This window comes from Loxodonta africana, chromosome 5 (assembly GCF_030014295.1).
Source record: "Loxodonta africana isolate mLoxAfr1 chromosome 5, mLoxAfr1.hap2, whole genome shotgun sequence".
Lineage (NCBI taxonomy): Eukaryota > Metazoa > Chordata > Mammalia > Proboscidea > Elephantidae > Loxodonta > Loxodonta africana.
Genome location: NC_087346.1, coordinates 115573256 through 115598977, shown reverse-complemented (window position 1 = coordinate 115598977; position 25722 = coordinate 115573256). Strand labels below are relative to the sequence as shown.

At 39.1% G+C, this 25722-nt stretch overlaps 1 protein-coding gene across 4 annotated transcripts in view; it reads left to right on the top strand.

Moving 5' to 3' along the window:
• Positions 1–10758: 10758 nt before the first annotated feature.
• Positions 10759–25722, top strand: part of SLC30A9 (solute carrier family 30 member 9) — a 96800-nt gene continuing 81836 nt past the window's right edge. The window contains exons 1-2 of one of the 4 annotated variants that reach the window (XM_064285872.1): positions 10888–10994; positions 17719–17844. Coding sequence is in view for 2 of the 4 variants with exons in the window: in XM_064285873.1 (XP_064141943.1) it covers positions 10883–10994 (112 nt within the window). In the remaining 2 variants the exon portion in view is untranslated. Of the gene's footprint in view, positions 10995–17718; positions 17845–25722 lie in introns of all 4 variants that reach the window. The other 3 variants (XM_064285871.1, XM_064285873.1, XM_003411319.4) reach the window with 3 other exon arrangements.

The following is a 25722-nucleotide window of genomic DNA, read 5'->3' as shown; positions in this document are numbered from 1 at the left end:
TTTGTTATGGATTTCATTGTTGTTAGGTGCAGTCGAGTTGGCTTCAACTCATAGCAGCTGACCCTGTGTACAACAGAACGAAACACTGCCTGGTCCTGTGCCATCCTCACAATCGTTGCTATGCTTGAGCCCATGTTGCAGCCATTGTGACAATCCCTCTCGTTGAGGGTCCTCCTCTTTTTCCCTGTTTCTCTACCAAGCATGGTGTCCTTCTCTAGGGTCTGACCCCTCCTAACAACATGTCCAAAGTATGTGAGACGTAGTCTCACCATCCTAGATTCGAAGGAGCATTCTGGTTGTACTTCTTCCAAGACAGATTTGTTCGTTCTTTTAGTAGTCCAAGGTATATTCAATATTCTTTGCCAACACCGCAATTGAAAGGTATCAATTCTTCTTTGGTCTTCCTTATTCATCGTCTAGCTTTTGCATGCATATGAGGCGATTGAAAACGCCATGGATGGATTGAATTATGTCTTTCAAAATGCCTGTGGTTTTAATTCCATTTGGGAATGGGTTGTCTTTGTTATGTATATGAGACATGGTTAGTGTAGGGTATGTCTTTTTTTTTTATATATAATTTTTATTGTGCTTTAAATGAAAGTTTACAAATCAAGTCAGTCTCTCAAACAAAAACTTATATAGACCTTGCTACATACTCCAAAAAAAAAAAAAACAAATTTTTTTTTTTACATACTCCCAATTACTCTCCCCCTAATGAGACAGCCCGCTCTCTGCCTCCACTGTCTCTTTTCATGTCCATTTTACCAGCTTCTAACCCCCTCTACCCTCTCATCTCCCCTCTACACAGGAGGTGCCAACATAGTCTCGTGTCCACCTGATCCAAGAAGCTCACTCCTCACCAGCATCCCTCTCCAACCCATTGTCCAGTCCAATCCACGTCTGAAGAGTTGGCTTCAGGAATGGTTCCTGTCCTGGGCCAACAGAAGGTCTGGGGGCCATGACCACTGGGGTCCTTCCAGTCTCAGTCAGACCATTAAGTCTGGTCTAATGAGAATTTGGGGTCTGCATCCCACTGCTCTCCTGCTCCCTCAGGGGTTCTCTATTGTGTTCCCTGTCAGGGCAGTCATCGGTTATAGCCAGGCACCATTTAGTTCTCCTGGTCTCAGGATGATGTAGTCTCTGGTTCATGTGGCCCTTTCTGTCTCTTGGGCTCGTAATCACCTTGTGTCCTTGGTGTTCTTCATTCTCCTTTGATCCAGGTGCGTTGAGACCAATTGATGCATCTTAGATAGCCGCTTGCTAGCATTTAAGATCCCAGACGCCACTCTCCAAAGTGGGATGCAGAATGTTTTCTTAATAGATTTTATTATGCCAATTGACTTACATGTCCCCTGAAACCATGGTCCCCAGACCCCTGCCCCTGCTACGCTGGCCTTCGCAGCATTCAGTTTATTCAGGAAACTTCTTTGCTTTTGGTTTAGTCCAGTTGTGCTGACCTGCCCTGTATTGTGTGCTGTCTTTCCCTTCACCTAAAGTAGTTCTTATCTACTATCTAATTAGTGAATACCCCTGTCCCACCCCGCTGCCCCCTCTCGTAACCACAAAAGAATGTTTTCTTCTCACTTTAAACTATTTCTCAAGTTCTTATAATAGTGGTCTTGTACAACATTTGTCCTTTTGTAACTGACTAATTTCACTCAGCATAATGCCTTCCAGGTTCCTCCATATCAAGAAATGTTTCACAGATTCCTCACTGTTCTTTATCAATTTATCTTTATTCCATTGTGTGAATATACCATAATTTATCCATTCATCCATTGATGGGCACCTTGGTTGCTTCTATCTTTTTGGTATTGTAAACAGTGCTGCAATAAACATGGGTGTGCATATATCTGTTCGTGTAAAGGCTCTTATTTCTCCAGGATATATTCCGAAGAGTGGGATTGCTGTGTCGTATGGTAGTTCTATTTCTAGCTTTTTAAGGAAGCGCCTAATCGATTTCCAAAGTGGTTGTACCATTATACATTCCCACCACCAGTGTATAAGTGTCCCAATCTCTCCACAGCCTCTCCAACATTTATTATATTGTGTTTTTTAGATTAATGCCAGCCTTGTTGGAGTGAGATGAAATCTCATTGTAGTTTTGATCTGCATTTCTCTAATGACTAATGATTGTGATCATTTCCTTATGTGTCTTTTAGCTACCTGAATGTCTTCTTTAGTGAAGTGTCTATTCATATCTTTTGCCCATTTTTCAATTGGGTTATTTGTCTTTTTGTAGCTGAGTTTTTGCAGTATCATGTAGATTTTACAGATCAGGCGCTGATCAGAAATGTCATAGCTAAAAACTTTTTCCCAATCTGTAGGTAATCTTTTTACTCTTTTGTGAAGTCTTCAGATGAGCATAGGTGTTTGATTTTTAGGAGCTCCCAATTATCTAGTTTTTCTTCTGCATTCTTAATGTTTTGTATGCTGTTTATGCCATGTATTAGGGCTCCTAACGTTGTTCCTATTTTTTCTTCCATGATCTTTATTATTTTAGATTTTATATTTAGGTCTTTGATCTATTTTGAGCTCATTTTTGTGCATGGAGTGAGGTATGTGTCTTGTTTCATTTTTTTGCAGATGGATATCCAGTTATGCCAGCACCATTTATGAAAAAGACTGTCTTTTCCCCATTTAACTGTTTTGGGGCCTTTGTCAAATATCAGCTGCTCATACTTGGATAGATTTATGTCTGGATTCTCAATTCTGTTCCATTGGTCTATGTATCTGTTGTTCTATCAGTACCAGGCTGTTTTGACTACTGTGGCGATATAATAGGTTCTAAAATCATGTGAAGTAAGGCCTCTCACTTTGTTCTTCTTTTTCAGTAATGCCTTATTTATCCGGGGCCTCTTTCCCTTCTGTATGAAGTTGGTGATTTGTTTCTCCATCTCATTAAAGAATGTCCTTGGGATTTGGATCAGAATTGCATTAAATGTATAGATCACTTTTGGTAGAATAGACATTTTTATAATGTTGTCTTCCTATCCATGAGCAAGGTATGTTTTTCCACTTATGTAAATCTCTTTTGGTTTCTGTAGTTTTCTTTGTATAAGTCTTCTACATCTCTGGTAAGATTTATTCCTAAGTATTTTATCTTCTTGGGGGCTACTGTAAATGGCATTGATTTGGTGATTTCCTCTTCGATGTTCTTTTTGTTGGTGTAGAGGAATCGAACTGATTTTTGTGTGTTTATCTTGTATTCCGATACTCTGCTGAACTCTTCTATAAAGTTTCGGTAGTTTTCTGGAGGATTCCTTAGGGTTTTCTGTGTATAAGATCATGTCATCTGCAAATAGAGATACTTTTACTTCTTCCTTGCCCTTTATTTCTTTATCTGTCCTAATTGCTCTGGCTAGGACCTCCAACACAATGTTGAATAAGAGTGGTGATAACAGGCATCCTTGTCTGGTTCCTGATCTCAGTGGGAATGCTTTCTGGCTCTCTCCATTTAGGGTGATGTTGGCTGTTGGCTTTGTATAAATGCCCTTTATTTTGTTGAGGTATTTTCCTTCTATTCCTATTTTGCTGAGAGTTTTTATCATGAATGGGTGTTATACTTTGTCAAACGCCTTTTCTGCATCAATTGATAAAATCATGTGATTCTTGTCTTTTGTTTTATTTATGTGATGGATTACATTGTTTTTCTAATGTTGAACCATCCCTGCATACCTGGTATGAATCCCACTTGGTCATGGTGAATTATTTTTTTGATATGTTGTTGAATTCTATTGGCTAGAATTTTGTTCAAGATTTTTGCATCTGTGTTCATGAGGGATATAGGTCTATAATTTTCTTTTCTTGTGGTGTCTTTACCTGGTTTTGGTATCAGGGATGTGGTGGTTTCATAGAATGAGTTTGGTAGTATTCCGTCCTTTTCTATGCTCTGAAATACCTTTAGTAGTAGTGGTGTTAACTCTTCTCTGAAAGTTTGGTAGAACTCTGCAGTGAAGCCGTCGGGACCAGGGCTTTTTTTTGTTGTTGTTGGGAGTTTTTTGATTACCTTTTCAATCTCTTCTTTTGTCATGGGTCTATTTAGTTTTCTACCTCTGTTTGTGTTAGTTTAGGTAGGTAGTGTGTTTCTAGGAATTCATCCATTTCTTCTAGGTTTTCAAATTTGTTTGAGTATAGTTTTTCATAGTAATCTGATATGATTCTTTTAATTTCATTTGGGTCTGTTGTAATATCGCCCATCTCATTTCTTATTCAGGTTATTTGCTTCCTCTCCTGTTTTTCTGTTGTCAGTTTGGCCAGTGGTTTTTCAATTTTGTTGATTTTTTCAAAAAAATAGCTTTTGGTCTTGTTAACTCTTTCAATTGTTTTTCTATTTCATTTAGTTCAGCTCTAATTTTTATTGTTTTCTTCTGGTGCCTGTGGGTTTCTTTTATTGCTCTCTTTCTATTTGTTCAAATTGTAGGGATAATTCTTTGATTTTTGCCCTTTCTTTTTTTTGTATGTGTGCATTTATTGATATAAATTGGCCTCTGAGCACTGCTTTTGCTGTTTCCCAAAGGTTCTGATAGGAAGTGTTTTCATTCTCATTGGATTCTCTGAATTTCTTTATTCCATGCTTAATGTCTTCTATAATCCAGCCTTTTTTAAGCAGGGTATTGTTGAGTTTCCAAGTGTTTGATTTGTTTTCCCTGCTTTTCCTGTTACTGATTTCCACTTTTATGGCCTTATGTTCAGAGAAGATGCTTTGTAATATTTCAATGTTTTGGATTCTGCTAAGGCTTGCTTTATGACCTAATATGTGGTCTATTCTAGAGAATGTTCCATGTGCACTAGAAAAGAAAGTATAGTTGGTTGCTGTTGGGTGGAGTGTTCTGTATATGTCTATGAGGTCAAATTGGTTGATTGTGGCATTTAGATCTTCCGTGTCTTTATTGAGCTTCTTTCTGGATGTCCTGTCCTTCACTGAAAGTGGTGTGTTGAAGTCTCCTACTATTATTGTGGAGCTGTCTATCTCACTTTTCAATGCTGATAGAGTTTGTTTTATGTATCTTGCAGCCCTGTCATTGGGTGCATAAATGTTTAATATGGTTATATCTTCTTGGTGTATTGTCCCTTTAATCATTATATAATGTCCTTCCTTATCCTTTATGATGGATTTAACTTTAAAGTCTGTTTTGTCAGAAATTAATATTGCCACTCCTGCTCTGTTTTGATTGTTGTTTGCTTGGTATATTTTTTTCCATCCTTTGAGTTTTAGTTGTTTGTGTCTCTAAGTCTAAGGTGTGTCTCGTAAGCAGCATATAGACAGATCTTTTTTTTAAATCCATCCTGCCACTCTCTGTCCCTTTATTGGTGTATTTGGTCCACTTACATTCAGGGTAATTATGGATAGGTATGAATTTAGTGCTATCATTTTGATGTCTTTTTTTGTGTGTTGTTGACAGTTTCTTTTTTGCACTTAATTTTATGTGCTAAGTAGATTATATATTGTCCTTTCCTCATATTTGTTGTTGTTGATTTTGTTTCTGCTGAATCTGTATTTTTTCTTGTATTTTATTTTTATGAGTAGGATAGTTTGTCTCCTTTGTGGTTACCTTATTATTTACCCCTATTTTTCTAAGTTTAAACCTAACTTTTATTTCTTTGTATCACTGTATCCTCCTCTCCATATGAAAGGTGTATGATTACATGTCTTAGTCCCGCTTTATTATTTTTATGTTGTCTTCTTTTATGTAATAACATTGCTGTTATCCTGTTTTGAGCTTTCTTTTAATAATCTTGCTTCATTTTTTTGGATTTCCCTGTCTGGGTTGACTTCTGGTTCCTCTGCCCAGTGTTCTAGTCTTGGGTTGATACCTGATATTATTGATTGTCTAACTAGTTTTAGTATTTCTTGTAGTTTTGGTTTGGTTTTCACAAATTCTCTGAACTTGTGTTTATCTGGAAATGTCTTAATTTCAGCTTCGAATTTCAGAGACAGTTTTCCTGGATATATGATTCTTGGCAGGTGATTTTTTTCCTTCAGTTTTTTAAACATGTCGTCCCATTGCCTTCTTTCTTGCATGGTTTCTGCTGAGTAGTCTGAGCTTTTTCTTATTGGCTCTCCTTTGTAGGTGACTTTTTCGTTTATGCCTCACTGCTCTTATAATTCTCTCTTTATCTTTGGTTTTGGCAAGCTTGATTATAAAATGTCTTGGTGATTTTCTTTTAAGATCTATCTTATGTGGAGTTTGATGAGCATCTTGGATAGATATCTTCTCATCTTTCATGATATTAGGGAAGTTTTCTGCCAACAAATCTTCAACAATTCTATTTCCTGTTATCCCTCCCTGTTCTGGTACTACAATCACTTGTAGGTTATTTCTCTTGATAAAGTCCCACGTGATTCTTAAGGTTCTTCATTTTTTTAAATTCTTTTATCCGATTTTTCTTCAAATATATTAGTGCCAAGTGATTTATCTTCGAGTTTAGAAATTCTAGCTTCTACTTGCTCAGTTCTGTTCCTCTGACTTTCGATTGAGTTGTCTACTTCTGTAATTTTATTGTTAATCTTCTGAATTTCTGATTGCTGTCTGTCTATGGTTTTTTCTGGCTTACTAAACTTTTCATTATGTTCCTGAATAATCTTTCTAATTTCTTTAATTGCTTTATCTGTGTGTTCCTTGGCTTGTTCTGCATATTGCCTCATTTCCTTCCTGATGTCTTGAAGGGTTCTGTTTATTAAACTTTTGTATTCTGGCTCTGGTAATTCCAGGAATGCACTTTCATCTAGAAGATCCTTGGATTCTTTGTTATGAGAGCCTGTTGAGGTGATCATGGTCTGTTTCTTTATGTGACTTGATATTGACTCTTGTCTCTGAGCCATCTGTAAGTTATTGTATTAGTTTATGCTTGGTTAATGTGTTGTAGCTTCTTGCTTTGTTTTGTTTTGGTATACCCCTATGGGTTGCTTGAGTGAGCTAGCTTGATTATTTTCACCTTTGGAGCTCTGGTGTCCTGTCCGCAGGTGGCTAGAGCTATTATCAGGTATATAAGTCTAGGAGTCCATTCAGTTTTCTTGTATGAATTCAGCTCAGGTTTCCAGGTAGCTGATCATCAAGTGTGTGGTACAGGCTCGGTCCTACAGTCTTAGAGGGGCAGGGGTGATTGGCGTATATACCGGTATCTGGTTGCAGCAGGGGGTCACGCTCTGAACAAGGTGGGCTGAGAACCGACCCCCCGAGTGTCTCTGAGGAACGCACGTCCCTGTTCCCTAGCGTGTGCAGGTGGGTGGGTTCTGCAGACGGACCAGGGGGCACCCAAAGTTTTTGGTCATAAGGACTGGGAGGTACTAGTTATTTTTGGACCCCTGTCGTGGGTGGCTGGGCAACCCAAGTGGAGCCACCAGTCCTTAATCCCTGATGCGGGTAGGTGAGGACCTTGTTTAATAGGCAAAGCAATGTCAAACATCAAACGCCCAACTCTCCACTGCAGAGCTGAAATGGTTGGAGTCTGCCAACAAGGGCCTGTTCTCCTGAAAAAGGCCCTCACAGGTCTATGCAGAAGTGAAAGGTGCTCAAAGTCCACAGACAGTTTATGCCTGGACAGGAGCCGCTTCTGTCCCAAGCTCCCCTGGCTAGTAGAGCTAGGAAATTATCTTTTCCCCCAATTGTAAATTTTTTCCCTCCCCAAGGCTGGGAGGATGGCTCTAGGTGCTCAAAAGTGCCTATCTCAGGCCCAGGGAATTCAGCCACTGAAGCTGGCTTGGGGATGGGGGGGCACGGTAAAGTATACTCAAGCACTTAGCTTTTGCCAAGAGCTACGTTATTCTCAGGTTCCCGCACTGTAAGTAGGCTGTGTGGCTGGCTGCTTCTCCCTAGGGAAACTGCGGCCAAATGCTTGTACCAGCCTGCCTCCGTGGCTCCAGGAATGGTGCCTGAGGGCTCCCCGCAATTCAGGTCCGGTAACTCCTCTCCACTTCTGAATGGTCTCTTCCTCCCCCTGCCCCTTAGTTCATTTTCTAAGCTTGCCTTTGATGCTCAGGGCTCCCAGCTTGTCACAAATATACTCGTTTCACTTGTTTTTTTGGGTCTTTGTTGTAAAGAGGGCTCACTGGAAGCATCTGTCTATTCTGCCATCTTGGCTCTGCCTCTGGGTATGTTTTTTGAGATATAAAAAACATTAAACAAGTAATCGAGTGAGCACAGATGGGGGAAGAGAGATGTCAGCCTACATGAAGATCACCCAGGAACAGAAGCTCAAAGAGACAAGGACCTTCCTCCAGAGCCGAGAGGAAGAAAGCCTTCCCCTAGAGCCGGCACCCTGAATTCAGACTTCTAGCCTCCTGATGCATCATATATGAAAAAAGCAAAAGGTCATCAAAAAGAAAGAAAAGAAAAAAGACCAAAATGGATATCAAAAGAGACTCTGAAACTTGCTTTTAATGTTGAATAACTAAAGCAGACTGAAGCAATGATAATGTGAAAGAGCTGAACAGAAGATTTCAAAGGGTGGATCCAGAAGACAAAGTAAAATAGTATAATAAAATGTGCAAAGACCTGGAGTTAGAAAACCAAAAGGGAAGAACATGCTAGCATTTCTCAAGCTGAAAGAACTGAAGTAAAAATTCAAGCTTCAAATTGTAATACTGAAGGATTCTGTGGGCAAAAAACTGAACAATGCAGGAAGCATCAAAAGAAGATGGAAAGAATAAACAGAATCACTGTACCAAAAAGAATTGGTTGACATTCAACCATTGCAGGAGGTAGGATGTGATTAGGAACTAATGGTGCTGAAGAAAGAAGTCCAAGCTGCACTAAAGGCACTGGCACTGAAGGCACTGGCAGAACAAGGCTTCAAGAATTGACAGAATACCAGTTGAGATGTTTCAACAAAAAGATGCAACACTGAAGAGTTCACTTGTCTATGTCAAAAAATTTGGAAGACAGCTACCTGGCAAACCGACTGGAAAAGATCCACATATGTGCCTATTCCAAAGAAAGGTGGTCCAACCGAATGCGGAAATTATACAGCAATGTCCTTAATACCACATGCAAGTAAAATTATGCTGAAGATAACTCAAAAATGGCCGCGGCAGCGTACCAACAGGAAACTGCAAGAAATTCAAGCTGGATTTAGAAGAGAACGTGGAATGAGGGATATCACTGCTGATGTCAGATGGATCTTGGCTGAAAGCAGAGAATACCAGAAAGATGTTTACCCATGTTGAACACTTAATTGTGCTAGTGTGGAACCTGTACATAGACCAACGGGAACAAGGGGATACTGTGTGGCTTAAAATCAGGAAGGAGTACATCAGGGTTGTATCCTTTCACCATACTTATTCAGTCTGTATGGTGAGCAAATAATCTGAGAAGCTGGACTATACGAAGAATGCAGTATCAAGATTGGTGGAAGACTCATTAACAACCTGCTTTATGCAGATGACATAACCTTGCTTGCTGAAAGTGAAGAGGACTTGAAGCACTTAGTGAGATCAAAGACCACAGGCTTCAGTATGGATTACACCTCCACATAAAGAAAATGTAAAAAAAATCCCCGCAACTGGACTAATAAGCAGCATCATGATAAACAGGGAATATATTGAAGTTGTCAAGGATTTCGTTTCACTTAGATCCACAATCAACACCCATGGAAGCAGCAGTAAGGAATCAAATGATGCACTGCATTGTGCAGTTCTGCTGCAAAAGGCCTCTTTTAAGTGTTAAAAAGCAAAGATGTCACTTCGAGGGCTAAGGTGCCCCTGATCCAAGCCTTGGTATTTTCAGTCACCTCATATGCATGTGAAAGCTGGACAATGTATAAGGAAGACTGAATAATTGATGCCTTTGAATTATGGTGTTGGTGAAGAATATTAAATATACTATGGACTGTCAGAAGAATAAGCAAATCTGTCTTTGAAGAAGTACAGTAAGAATGCTCCTTAGAAGCAAGGATGGCGAGACTTGTCTCAAGTACCTTGGAGGTGTCATCAGGAGGGCTCAGTCCCTGGAGAAGGACATCATACTTGTTAGAGGGTCAGTGAAAAAGAGGAAGACCCTCAAGGAAATGGACTAACCCTGGCTGCAACAACGGGCTCAAACATAGCAAGGATTGTGAGGATGGCGCAGGACCGGGCGGTGTTTCTTTCTGTTGTACGCAGGGTCGCTATGAGTCATAACCGACTGGACGGCACCTAACAACTGACAACAAGCCACCTAAATTGTGAGAATATACACTTCTGTTTGTTAAAGCCACCCATGTATGATATTTGTTATGGCAGTACTAGATAACTAAGACAAAACAGACAAGAATCTGAGGTTTAGAGGTTAGTACAAGTAACTCTGATTCCCAGGTATGTACTTCCCTTCATGGAACCGGTTACAGAACGGTGTTACAAGGAGGAAAATGATGTGCTGCAGTACACTTTCGCGAGTAACGTTAGCCTTCTCGTGGGCTGATCCAGGAAGACCCGGGGGCGAGAGGCTCAGAAGACAGACTCATTTTCCTTCCTTATCGTCTTTCCTCCCGTCTCCAACGCCATAGCCCAGGCTTAGAGCAAGGAGAAAAGGAAGTAGAAAGAGCCTCGAAAAGCTATCACTTCTGTCACGTCTTTCCTGGCCGCTCACATGCAAACAATTTATGGGATGACTTCCAACAGGGGCAAAACCGCTGGTGCAGAAAAATACAACGCGATGACTAAACTTGACCTGCAGCCACGCCCTCCTGGGTGCGGAGATGGAACGATTCATGCCCGCGCGTTACGTCACTTCCGCTCATTTCGCGGACGGGGGCGTGACGCTAACATTTCCGGGTCGCTCAGGCCGCCTGGGGCGGCGCAGGCATCGGTAGCGGCAGGGATCCGGTCTATGGAGCCAGTTGGTGCCGGTGGCGGCGCGGAGGCAGGAGGCGGTGTCCGAGTACGGGCTTTCGCCCTGCCAGGATGTTACCAGGCTTGGCCGCCGCCGCTGCGGCCCGCAGATGTAGCTGGTCCTCTTGGTTCCGGCTCCGTCTGCGCTGCAGGGCGGCGGCCCGCGGCTGCTGCTACCGCCACGGTGAGTGTCCCTTGCCGGCCGCGTCTCCGCCGAAGCCCGACTGGAGGGCCAGGCCGGGCTCGGTGTCTCGCCTTGGGGCAGTTCACCGTGCCCTTTCCCTTCCTCAACCCTGGTACCTTCCTTGGAGGCCTTCGCCCTTGTGGTTTCATTCTGCCCAGCCGAGGGACTCCTGACGGCTCCCATTTACTCCTGCCCCGCCTACCGCCCTAACACGGACCCCCGGGAACGCGCGGGCTGCTGCTGATCGGGCTGGACTTAAGAAGCCTAACATTTTGTGTCACAAAACGTTACGTGCGCGTCGTGGTGTCCCGCGGCGACCCACGTAGCCAGTAGGAGATTGCGGACTCACAGAGTTCCAGGGTCTTTTGAATTCTCTGACTCATCTTCATTGAGCACTTTTGGTCGAGTAGATTTTCTTGCCCTGATCCTTTTCTCATACTTCTAACTTGTTAAATTCCTTAAAATGGGGACCCCAAAAAAAGAAACAAAAAACCGTGGCTCTCGAGTCAATTAAAAGGGGCGCAACTCTGCTTTCATGGATCTTACGAAGTACGAGGCAATGTCCATCCCACAGTCATTGAATGAGCCCGGTTTTGGACCAGAAACCAAAAAGAACATTTCTGTTGAACAGCCTTGAAAAAGCCGGTGAAAAGGAGTTGTAACCTTTTGCCACCAGGAAAAAGTGGTTGACAAGGATTTTCATCATCCTCCCTCAAAATTCTTTTCTGAACCAAATTTAAATTGTCCAAGAGTTTTCAAAATATCTTTGATCTTCTAAGTTCTCATCATGCATACCTCTGTTTTTGCACTGGGAGAAGCACAGACTCCCATAGTGTGACACTGAGAACTGACGGGAACAGTGAGAGGAGACAAAACCAATCTACCCGTACTCTTAATCCTCCAGATTCCTCAGAATATGAGGAATATTTATAGAAACTCTCCCCCAAAAATCGTGTATAGAGAAACTTGTAGCATGTTTATGACCTCTCGATAGAAATTGGAAGTTCCAGTCATTCAAGTTTATAAGTAATTTTAAGCTGTATAACTCATTCGTTGTGCAGATCAATTAGAATATATTCCTATAATTTATTTGTGGAAGAAAGGCCTGGTAATTTACTTCTGAAAGATAACCATTGAAAACCCTGTGGAGCACAGCTCTCTGAAATACATGGGATTGCCTTGATTTGGAATCGATTCTTGGCAACTGGTTTGGCTCTGTTCTTTGGTCTTTTTGGGTGGTGATAGAAAAGTTTAACTTTTGAGTTTTTCCACATTGGAAGTATACTTGGTTCCCTTAAGAATAAAATGAATCACTGGGCTATACTGTACTCCAAAATCTCCAGGTTTTTAGGGTAATTGGCTTGTATTGACCAAGCAGTTTTTTTTTTTTAATATTTTATTTTTGGTTAAAATCTGCAGAACAAATCATGCACCCATTCAGCAATTTCTGTGTGTGCAGTTCAGTGACATTGGTTACATTCTTTACTTTGTGTCAACAGTCTCACTAATTACACTCAAATTGTGTCACCACCTTTAACTTAGACTCCTCCCCTAGTTTCTCATTTGTACTGTAGGTTTACAGTCATCAGTTTGGCCTCGTATATATAGTCTTTGAAGAGAGCACAATACTGAAAGCCTATGCACCTTACTAATTGAGCTACACTGTTTAGTCTAAAGATGACAACAGGGGATAGCTTTGGTTAAAGTTTTAAAGAATATCTCAGGGCAATAGCTTGTGTGTCACTCTGTCTCAGTGGGTTGGGAAAGCCTGGAATCTTTAAGAATTTGAAGTTCCGTTCCACATGTTTCTCCCTTTTGATCAGGATCTATCTATTTGACCAAGCAGTTTTGACATTGTATGTTAAATATACCAAAACCGAATCCAAACCCATTGCTGTCAAGATGATTCCAACTTGTAGTGACCCTATAGGACACAGAACTGCCCCATGGGGTTTCTAAGGCTGTAAATCTTTACAGAAACAGACTGCCACATCTTTCTCCCACGAAGTGGCTGGTGGGTTCAAAAGGCCAGCCTTTCAGTTAGCAGCCTAATGCTTAAGCACTTCATCACCAGGACCCCTTCCATAAATTTGGTCTAAGCTGTCTTTTAAGCATTGGTCAGAATTGACCTGCCGACAGTGGGTTTGGTAATCTCTATAGGTGTCATCTTGTTCAAAATTATCTTTGTTTCATCCATGTGTGAAACACTGGTAATAATTACCTATCTTGAGAGTCAGAATGACTTTGCAAAGTTCTTTGGAATGTTTTTTACTAGGAAAAATTAAAAAATGTGTTTTTACACTTAAAATCTCTTAGGTTTTTAAAAATAACCTTGTTTGTGAGCATTTAGTTTTAATACTGAACCATTTTTTTTAAAGGACAGTCATTAAGTATGATAAACTATAAAACTTAGAAAAAGAATAGTGTTTAAGTTGGACACATCTGAGAAGAAAAGAATATTTGAAGAACTTTTGGGAGAAAAATCCAAAAACATGTTTTTCTTTGTCAAGAAATAAAGTTTAGTTTATGCTTTTAAAATGCCTGTGTAGTAGGTAAAGCTTATGAAGAAACAAGACAGGAAGAAACCTTGAGGGGAATGATTGCTTCATTTGAAATACTTCAAACTTTCGTGTATGCTAAACTCATATTGAAAACATTTAAAAGAAACATGTGAGCCACATATATAATTTTGAGTTTTCTGGTAGCCATTAAAAAAAAAAAACACGTGAAATTAATTTTAATAATGTATTTTACCCAGTATATTAAAAATATTTTAATATATAGTATAAAAGTTAATGAGATATTTTACATTCCTATTTTGTAATAAGTCTTTGAAATCCATAGTGTACTTATTTTATACTTATAGCACATCTCAGTTCAGATGAGTCGCATTTCAAATGCTCAATAGACTGGTTACTGCATTCAGCAGTGCGGTTCTAGAGTTAATGTCCTTAATTTATAAAGAATTCATATAAACCACATATATTCCAGTAGAAAAATGGGCAAAGAAAATGCATAGGGAGTTCCTAAAGGAGTACGATTGGCCAGTGAAAGTGAAAAATGTTCCAAACTCATAAATAAGCATAGACAAGTACATTTAAAGGATTTACAACTCATTGTCTCATTGACTAAGTTTTTCATAATGAAGATAACTCCATTTGAGAGTGCATGAAAGAAAGCAGGAACTCTTACTGCTGATTGGGAATATATAGTTGAACAGTTTTTTTTTGGAATCAGTTATTCTTTCTATAAAAAGAACTTTAAAAGATTGATGCCCTTTGACCCAGTAATTCCACTTAAAGAAATTTACTTAAGTGCAAAAACAAGACTGATATTCACAGTTATAAAAAGTTGTTAATTATAGTTAGGAAAAGTTGGAAATGAAAATAGATTATGATATATTTATTATGGGCTGGTGGTGTAATGCAGCTGTTTTAAAATGTATTTTAAAAGAATAATGGCATAGGAAAATGCTCTTTTAGGTTTTTTTTTTTTTAGTTTTAGGTAAAACCAGAAAAAAAATACAGTTCAGAATATATACGTTGATATTAATAGTGTGTTTCTATTTTTTCAGATGATATGCAGTAAACATTTTGAAAAGGTTTAATTTCTATAGTGTTTTTTTTTTTGAAAGTTCTTTTGACTTTGCATAGAGAGCTCACTTTTTTTTTCATGTACTTACAGCTTGCCTTATTTCACAGAATTTGAGGTGTGAGGACACTTCTTTAAGTATTAACATATCAAATTAACAGATACATGCGTTTGCCTAAATCTGAGATTGATAAAAGTGTGAATTTTTTAATAAAAATTAAACCTTTGTATTCTATTCCTATCTCTAATCTGGTAGTATTTATTACCATAAGAAAGTTACAGTGAGAATTTAATTTTTGTCCCAAGAACATAGATTGTTATGAGAGACCATTTTGGCAGACTGACAGCATGATTCTATGTAGATCAAGTTAATGATAGAAATTCTTGTAACTTAACTGTAAAATGAGGCTAACAATAATATATGCTTCATAGGGTTTTTGTGGTGATCATTCAGTTAAAGAGGTGTGAGGTATTGTGATTGCTGGTATAGCATCAAACAAGACAGGCATAGTACCCACCTTAACTGGGCAGACACTAGAAATAGGGAAACATACCTTTAAGTACTGTAAAAGAAATAAGCAGAATGATGGGATAGAAAATAGCCGGGAGAGGCCATTTCATTAGATATGGTAGCCTGGGAATCCAACTTTTCTGAGGAGGTGGTAGCTGAACCAAGACATGTAAAATGAAAATGATCAAGGCAGGTAAAGAGCTGGGAGAAAGCAATCTGGGCAGAGCAGAGAGACTGAGAAGAGCGGAGAAGTAGTATTCAGGAGCAGATGTGTGCTCTGGCTTGGGCAGGGTAGGGGGGTGGTGGTGGTATGAGGTGAGATTTGAGAGGTATCAGGGCCATTCAGGGCATGAGTTTATTTTTTTAAAAAAGTTAATGATTTTAAGTATCACTCTGACTACTTTGTGAAGAATGGTTTAGAAAGGGGAAAGAGTCTGAATAAGGAGATCATTGGGCTATGGTAGTTATCTACGCAGCAAGGTTTTGTTTGGGTCATGTAGCTAGCAATGGAGATGGAAAGAAGTGGATGGATTTGAGATCTATTTTGGAGTATAAAATGTGATAATATAAGTAAAGCATTTAGTACACTGTGTTGGTAAATGCTGAATATGTTAGACATTCTAATTGTTGTTTTTACTTTTGAAAAGCAAATACCCAAATAAGAGAAAAGAGCAAGACAATAGAGATGTATATATGCCAAGAGAGGCATTGAATGGAAGTTGCCAGCATCTCCTGTTGTTTACTTTAAAAAAAAAAAAGGATTCCCTGTTTCTTACTTTTTTCTTGAGAAAATGAATGTCAGCAGTAGTCATTTAAGCCGAACTGCCTTGTCTCTAGGTCACACTTTTACTCGCTAGATGATGAGGCATAAAAGAGATATTCCTGTATTTTTAGTAAGCTGAGAGAATGTATATACATAAACTAGATATAGACAGTGTTTTAATATTAAACTATCACAAACTGTGATGATGTTAATATTGTATTTTTATACAAATAACTTGTGTAAAAGAATTAGCATAGTGCATATGAAAATACCTCACTGGGGGAGGGAGTGGTTGGCAGACAAAGTAGAAGTCATGTGTTATTTTTGTAAAAATATGTTAAGTACTTGAAGTCCCAGATAATACAGCAATGGATATGTTTTTAGTTTCTTTTTATTTAGGCCTTTTTTGTGGGAGTATCTTAGGCTGGGTTCTCTAGAGGAACAAAATGAGTGAAGCTTGTGTGTGTGTGTGTGTGTATACACACACACATACATAGAGAGAGAAAGAGAAGGAGGGAGATTTGTTTCATGGAAATGGCTCATGCAGTTGTGGAGGCTGGCAAGTCCCAAATCCGTGGGTCAGCTGTCAGGTTGGAGACTTCTGACTCATGTGGTTGCAGGGGCTTACAAACCCAAAATGAGCACGTCGGGTGGCAGGCTGCTGACTCATGTCCCAAGAACTAGAGGTTAGAGGATGATGAGTTGGATGCAGAATCGAGAGAGGGCAGGCTTTGCAAGAACATCCATATATATTGGATGCAGGCCACACCCCCAAGGAAACTCACCTTTCACCTGATTGGCCGCTCTCATCCCATCACAAAATGAAGAATGACTAAGTAATATCTGCCAAACTGCCAAAATCATGGCCTAGCCAAGTCGATACATAACCTTAACCATCACAGGGTAGAAATACAGAAAAGTATAAGGCATGAAGAATTATGCATAAGCATATATATCACCATTTGCATTTTTTAAATGTATTTGGTATTTTTTTATTGTTGTAAAATACATATATAACACATTTGCCAATTTGACATTTTTCAGGTGTGCAACTTAGTGATATAAATTACATTAATCATATCTTGAAACCATTACCTTTAATACCAAGTTTCTCATCACCACAAACAAACTCACTGCTTTCCAGCAGTGGTTCCACCTCTCTCCCTTCCTCCCACCATTGCTAACCACTAATAAAACTTTGGTCTCTACACATTTGCCTGTTTTTGTCATTTCATGTAAGTGGTATCATACAATATTTGTCCTTTTGTGATTGACTTATTTAACTCAGCATAATGTTTTCAAGGTTCATCCATGTTGTAGCCGTATCAGGACTTCATTCCTCTTTAGGGCTGAGTACTGTTCCATTGTGTGTGTATGTGTGTGTGTGTGTATTTTTTTTGTTTGTTTGTTTATACGTTCATCTGTTGATGGATATTTAGGTCGTTTCCACCTTTCGGCTATTTTGAATAGTGCTGCAGTGAACCTTGGCATACATGTGCACCATTCACGTTTTTAATAGTTGAAATCATACTGTGTATTATTTTATCATCTGCTTTTTCACTCATCATCGAGTTTGGCCATGTTATTAAGTTTTTAATGAGTCCATAATGAAATATAGGGACCTGGCATTACTTACCTAATCATTCTTTTTAGTGTTGTTTTTGTTGTTAAGTATCAGGTTGGTTCCAACTCATAGTGACCATGTGTACACCAGAATAAAACATTCCGTGGTACTGTGCCATCCTCTTAATTGTTATACTTGAGTCCATTGTTGCAGCCCCTGTGTCAATCCATCTTATTGAGAGTCTTCCTCTTTTTCGCTGACCCTCTACCTTACCAAGCATAATGTCCTTCTCCAGGGACTGATTCCTCCTGATAACCTGTCCAAAGTATGTGAGACGAAGTCTCCCCATCCTTGCTTCTAAGGAGCATTCCGGCTGTGCTGCTTCCAAGAGATGATTAGTCCATTCTTCTGGCAGTCCATGGTATATTGAATATTCTTCGCCAACACCATAATTCAAAGACATCAATTTTCAATCTTCTTTATTCATTGCACAGCTTTTACATGCATATGAGGTAATTGAAAATATCACAGCTTGGGTCGGGCACACCTGAGTCCTCAAAGTCACATCTTTGCCTTTTAATACTTGAAAGAAGTCTTCTGTAGCCGATTTGCCCAATGCAGTACATTGTTTGATTTCTTGACTGCTGCTTCCATTGGCGTTGATCGTGGATCCAAGTAAAATGAAATCCTTGACAATTTCAGTATTTTTTCTGTTTAGCATGATGTTGCTTATTTGTCCAGTTGTGAGGATTTTCTTGATGTTGAGGTGCAATCCACACTGAAGGCTGTAGTGTTTGATCTTCATCAGTAGGTACTTCAAGCCCTCTTCACTTTTCAGCAAGCAAGGTTGTGTCATCTGCATATCACAAGTTGTTAGTGAGTTTTCCTCCAATCCTGATGCCCTGTTCTTCTTCATGTAGTCCGGCTTCTCAAATTATTTGCTCAGCATACAGATTATTTGAAAAGCGTGGTGAAAGGATACAACTCTGACACACACTTTTCCTGACTTCTAACTACGCAGTATCCCCTTATTCTGTTGGTCTGTGTAAAGATTCCTCATGGGCACAATTAGATGTTCTGGAATTCCCATTCTTTGCAGCTTTATCCATAATTCATTTATGGTCTACACAGTCAAATGCCTTTGCATAGTCAGTAAAACACAGGTAAACATCTTTCTGGTATTCTCTGCTTTCGGCAAAGATCCATCTGACATCAGCAATGATATCCTTGTTCCACGTCCTCTTCTAAATCTGGCTTAAATTTTTGGCAGTTCCCTGTTAACGTACTGCTGCTTTCCTCTTTTGAATGATGTTCAGCAAAATTTTACTTGTGTGTAATGTTGATGACATTGATGATTTCTGAGTTGTTAGATCGCCTTTCTTTGGAATGGGCACAAATACGGATCTCTTCCAGTCAGCTGGCCAATTAGCTGTCTTCCAAATTTTTTGGCCTAGGTAAGTGAGCACCTCTAGCACGCTGTCCTTGTTGAAGCATCACAATTGATATTCTGTAAATTCCTGGAGCCTTCAAATCTTTCAAGCCTTCAGTGCATCTTGGACTTTTTCCTTTAACACTATTGGTTTTTGAACATATGCTACCTCCTGAAATGGTTGAACATTGACCAGTTCTTTTTGGTACAGTGACTATGTGTATTCCTTCCATCTTCTTTTGATGCTTCTTGCAAAGTTTAATATTTTCCTCCTAGAATCTTTCAGTATTGCAACTTGAGTCTTGAATTTTTTCTTCAGTTCTTTCAGCCTGAGAAATGCCAAGTATGTTCTTCCCTTTTGGTTTTCTAACTCCAGGTCTTTGCATGTTTCATTATAATACCTTGTCTTCTCGAGCTGCCCTTTGAAATATTCTGTTCGGCTCTTTTACTTTGTCATTTCTTCCTTTTGTTGTAGCTACTTTACATCCAAGAACAAGATTCAGAGTGTCTTCTGTAATCCGTTTTGGTCATTTCTTTCTTTCCTGTCTTTTTAATGACCTCTTGCTTTTCTTCTTGTATGATGCCCTTGATGTCTTTCAACAACTCATCTGGTTGTTCGGTCAAATCTATTCTTAGCATAGTCTTTAAATTCAGGTGTGGTATACTCAAGGTTGTATTTTGGGTCTCATGGACTTGCTCTAATTTCCTTCAACTTCAACTCGAACTTGCTGCATATGAGGACTTGATGGTATGTTTCACAGTCGACCCCTGGCCTTGTTCTGACTGACGATATTGAGCTTCTGCCGCATGTGTTTTCACAGATGTAGTCGATATGATTTCTACATATTCCATCTGGCGAAGTCCAAGTGTATCATTGTTGTTTATGTTGTTGAAAAAGGTATTTGCAATGAAGTTGTCGTTGGCCTTGCACAATTCTGTCATGCGATTTCTGGCATCGTTTCTATCACCAAGGCCGTATTTTCCAACTACAGATATTTCTTCTTTGTTTCCAACTTTTGCATTCCAATTACCAGTAATTATCAGTACATCTTTACTCTGTGATCAATTTCAGACTTCAGAAGTTTGTAAAAGTCCTTCAGTTTCATCATCTTTGGCCTTAGTGGTTGGTGTGTAAATTTGAATGATAGTCATAATAACTTGTCTTCCTTATTAAAAAACCCGTTGCCGTTGAGTCGATTCCGACTCATAGCAACCCTATAGGACAGAGTTGAACTGCCCAATAGAGTTTCCAAGAAGCACCTGGTGGATTCGAACTGCTGACTTTTTGGTTAGCAGCTGTAGCGCTTAATCACTACACCGCCTTATAGGTGTGTGGATATTATCCTATATCTGACAGTCTTGTACTTGTATGTTCTTTTAGATGATGAATGTGACACCATTCCTCTTCAATTTGTCATTCCCAGCATTGTAGACCATATGATTGTGTGATTCAAAATAACCAGTACCAGTCCATTTTAGCTCACTAATGCCTAGGATATCGATGTTTATGCATTCATTTCATTTTTGATGGCTTCCAGTTTTCCTAGATTCATACTTCGTACATTGCACGTTCTGATTACTAATGGATGTTTGCGGGTGTTTTTTTCTTATTTTGAGTCGTGCCACGTCAGGAGATGATGGTCCTGAATGCTTTATTCCATCCATGTCATTAAGGTTGACTCTACTTTGAGGAGGTAGCTCTTCCTCAGTCATTTTTTTGAGTGCCTTCCAACATGAGGGGCTTATCTTCTGGCACTATATCAGGCAGTGTTCCGCTGCTATCCATAAGGTTTTCACTTGCCAATTTTTTCAGAAGTAGATCACCAGGTCCTTCTTCCTAGTCTGTCTGTCAGCCTGGAACCTCTGCTGAAACCTGTCTGCCATGGATTACCCTGCTGGTATTTGAAATACTGGTGGTGTAGCTTCCAGCAGCACAGCAACACGCAGGCCACCACAGTACAACAAACTGACAGACAAGTGGTGGCTTTTTTTATTAACCACCGTTAAGTTGTTTCTGGTTTTTGCTGTGATAAATAAAGCCATGAAGTACAGTCTTTGCATTTTGTATTTTATGTATTCTAAAGTTAGGCTCGGTAACTTTCAAAGAAGTAATTGTAACACTTACCAATGCTTTAGAAATTTTGGTGAAAAACTACTGAAATAGTCTCTTAATTAAGGAGACTGACCTCAGGAAGACATAGGATACCACCTTGGTTCTGGCCCTGAAATTTGCCAGAAATAAAACATTTCATACTGCAAGAAATATTTTTGTTTATTTTAGTTATTGTTGCATAGGCAACATATACAGTAGACTGAATTGTTAATTTGCATGGGAGAAAAAGAATTTGTTGTTGTTGGAGGTAGTCTGAAAAAGGCCAAATTTCCCCTGAAAGCTAGAGTAAGCAGTAGATGACAAATCAGATGGCAGAAGGAGGGCAAGTGATGTTCAGTAGCATTGATTCATTAGGAGCTACAGAGGCAATAGCAATAAAATAAAAGGGAAGAGATTGTTGTGACTAGACTGATGATAAGAAGGTAGTAATTCTGCAGTCTTGGTGAAGAAACAGCCCTTACTGCATACAACAATAAGAAAGTCCTTGCCCCAGCTGGTTAGAACAGTGAGTGAGGAACTAAAGACTAATCTTCCATATGTAGCTTACTGTAGGGGTCATGTTGAAGAGAAGGTGGTAATGGTGGGTAATTCAGTCATTCACTCAACAAATGGTTGTCTGTCTACTGCTATATATATACTGGATATTATATTTGTTTTATTGAGTTAGATATAGTCCTGGATGTTTTTCCTAAATGTTGAATGAAGATAGTAATATATTCTGCAAGTTCTTTGCAATTTTCAATCTTGTATTAATATTAGTTTTGTACTTTTGAAGTTGCTAATCCCTGATATTCTATGAAAGTTAATTAAGGACTTATCAAAACAGCTATCAAGGAAGCTATCAGTGTCAGGAGGACTCAGGAGTCAACCTGAAGAGCCCTCTGCTGGCCAAAAATGGGACAGCTTAAATGCTAATAAGGGTAACGACCAAAATGGATTGAAATACATAAAATAATGTTTAAATTCATAAAATCATATTGATACACACACAAACTAATTTGTCACTGTTGTAGAATGCTGTTGACTTACTATTTTGAGACTGGTAAATGAAGGCAAAGAATTAAGCATTTAGCCAGACTTTGCTTTATGAACTATACCTCCGGCTAACGAAATAAATGAGAAGTTTTCTCTTTGTAGAAGTAGTCTGACTAATAAATGAAAAAATGATAAAAGTAGAATGCCACCATTTTGCAGCCACCTAAGGAATGGAAACCCTGGTGGTGTAGTGGTTAAGAGCATTGACTGCTAACCAGAAGGTCAGCAGTTCGAATCCACCAGGCGTTCCTTGGAAATTCTGTGGCGCAGTTCTCTTCTGTCCTATAGGGTCACTATGAGTCGGAAATCGACTCAATGGCAATGGGTTTTTTTTTTATTAACTGAGCTTCAAGTGAATGTTTACAAATCAAGTCAGAGTGTCACATATAAGTTTATATACACCTTACTCCGTACTCCCACTTGCTCTCCCCCTAATGAGTTAGCCCTTCCAGTCTCTCCTTTCGTGACAATTTTGCCAGCTTCCAACTCTCTCTATCCTCCCATCCCCCCTCCAGACAGGAGATGCCAACACAGTCTCAAGTGTCCACCTGATATAAATAGCTCACTCTTCATCAGCATCTCTTTCCTACCCACTGTATAGTCCCTTTCATGTCTGATGAGTTGTCTTCGGGAATGGTTCCTGTCCTGTGCCAACAGAAGTTTGGGGACCATGACCGCCGGGATTCCTCTAATCTCAGTCAGACCATTAAGTATGGTCTTTTTGTGAGAATTTGGGGTCTGCATCCCACTGATCTGCTCCCTCAGGGGTTCTCTGTTGTGCTCCCTGTCAGGGCAGTCATTGGTTGTGGCCGGGCACCAACTAGTTCTTCTGGTCTCAGGATGATGTAGGTCTCTGGTTCCTGTGGCCCTTTCTGTCTCTTGTGCTCTTAGTTATCGTGTGACCTTGGTGTTCTTCATTCTCCTTTGATCCAGGTGGGTTGAGACCAATTGATGCATCTTAGATGGCCGCTTGTTAGCATTTAAGACCCTAGACGCCACATTTCAAAGTGGGATGCAGAATGTTTTCATAATAGAATTATTTTGCCAGTTGACTTAGAAGTCCCCTTAAACCATGGTCCCCAAACTCCCGCCCTTGCTCCGCTGACCTTTGAAGCATTCATTTTATCCCGGAAATTTCTTTGCTTTTGGTCCAGTCCAGTTGAGCTGACCTTCCATGTATTGAGTATTGTCCTTCCCTTCACCTGAAGCAGTTCTTATCTACTAATTAATCAGTAATCAATGGCAATGGGTTTAAGGAATAAATGGTTCTAGGCATTGAACAACAGCAGACACTATCACTAAAAAGAGACAACCAGATAAGTGGCTCCTGATGAAAGAACTAATCACTGCTTACAGAGTTGTCTTATTCTTAAAAAAGAACCTGAATTTGGATAAAGCCTTTAAGTCCATTGATGTATAGAAAATATGGAAGGTAAAGGAATGGGCTAAACAATACTGTGGAAATTGAGTCAGTAAAGTCCCAAAAAAAAAAAAAAAAAAGATCAGTTAAGAGCTGTGGCTGCTAACTAAAAAGTCACTGGTTCGAATCCAGCAGCTGCTCCTTGGAAACCTGTTGGGGCAGTTCTACTCTGTCCTGTTGGGTCACTATTAGTCACAGTCAACTCTCAATAGCAGAAGGTTTGGTTTTCGTTGATAAATTAAAATGAGGAGCCCTGGTGGCACGGTGATTAAAATGCTCAGCTGCTAACCTAAAGTTCAGTGGTTCAAACGCAGCTTCTTCACTGGAGAAAGATGTGGCAGTCGGCCTCCATAAAGATTTACACAGCCTTGGGGGGAAAAAAAAGATTTACAGCTTTGGAATCCCCATAGGGCTGTTTTACCCTGTTCTGTAGAATCACCATGAGTAAGAATCAACTCAGTGGCAATGGGTTTGGCTTTTTTGGTATAGGTTAAAATAGACTTAAAAGATTTCTTAATCAGTCACAGAATGTGAATCTTATTTTGATCTATTCAAACAAAAACTGGTAAAAAAAAGATGTTTCACGATATTAAAAATTGTTTTTAAGTTTTTTTTAGGTGTAGTAATGGTGGTGTGGTTATGTTAACTTAGAGTTGCTTAAGTTAACTTTTGTGTCTTAGAAATACATACTGAAATATTTATCAGTGAAATTATTTTATGTCTGAGATTTGCTTCAAGTTAAGATGGATGTTGATGCAAGTAGAGATGAGCAGTGAGTTGATAATTATTGGAGATTGATCATGAGTCCATGGAAGTTTATTATACTATTTTTCTACATTTGCATATGTTTGAAATTTTTCATAATAAATTTTAAAAAGTGAAGAACCTTGAAACAAATCTGGGATCAAGTTGTGGAAACATTGTCAGCTTCTGAGGAAGACTTTTTAGCCTGGAGTAATCTCTTTTTAAAATACCTTAGCACAACCTCTTTGAAAGTATTTCATCAGCGAGTGAAAAAAAAAGCGTTGGTGGCTTATCGTCTTTGTAAGGTAATAATTACAAAAATATTTTGAAAAGGGCTGATAAGTTGGAACACTAGTGGTGATGTGAAGAAGCTGCTTTTCTGGAGGGTGAGAAACTCATTTAGAAGAGTTTGCTTTATTTAGTCCATTCATCATCAGTTGATTTTGCTAGTAGGCCACATGTTTTAATGTGCAGGATTATTCATTGTTATATTGACTTTACTCAGCTTTTAGTGGCAAATGACTAAGAAGCCAACTGGGCTTTCCACAGTTTTTTGCCAAATAAATAAGAGAGTAAGTTAACATCAGAAAGTTTTTCAAGAAAAGAAGTTCCAAGCCTAAGACTTGGCTGGGAACTTCAGCTGCTTTTGTCCCTCAAGATCTTCAATTTATCTTCAGCATTATCAGTCATTTATATTCCTGATGAATTCTCTGGGTCATTAGAAAAGAGTTTATTTTTCTTTATTTCAAAAGGATATATCTGCACATGCACATATATGAATTAACAATTTTGGATGATCATCATTAAGTGGTTAGTAAAGTCCCGACTCCTGAATGCTTAACCCTCCACTCTTGGGAAAACTTGACTGTCTTTAATGATACAATTTTGTTATTTCCCCTAAAACTTTAGAAAATATATTCATTATATGTAGAAAGGATTTTTAAATTCTTTCAACAAATACAATCCTAAGTACCCATAGTAAAAAATAAAAGAGGACGGTCATATTAGAGTAGCGAATTTATCTTTACCATCTCCATGCAATTGTGGAATATATTTCCCTTCTGTCTTTCAGCCCTCTAAAACCCACAGTCTACCCAGATGCAGCAGCTGAAGTGCTTCGTAATTTGTCTTCTATTCTTCCATCAATTAAAATTTCCATATACTGAGTCATGTTACCAAATGTTGATCTAATTATCTGATTAAAAAAAATCAGTGACACTAAGTGTGAATGACTGATTAATATAATTCACTTATTGATTGTGAAATGAAAGGAGTAAATCTCCAACTAGTGGAAGGAGGACACGGGATAATTTTGAGTAGGAAGCCCTTCTGCTCCTCCTTCACCGGGAGTCCTCTATTTTGAAAAGTACATTATTCTAGCTTTTTTTTTTTTTTTTTAAAGTATGCAACCAGCCTGCAGCATAAAAAATATTATGTGCCAAGCACCTCTCAGAATAGCTGGATAACATGAATGCTTTACTTGATTTTAGGTATTTATAAAAGCTTTCATGTAAGTTACCAATTAGGGGAAATAAGAATGTTGTCCTCATTTTTTCTT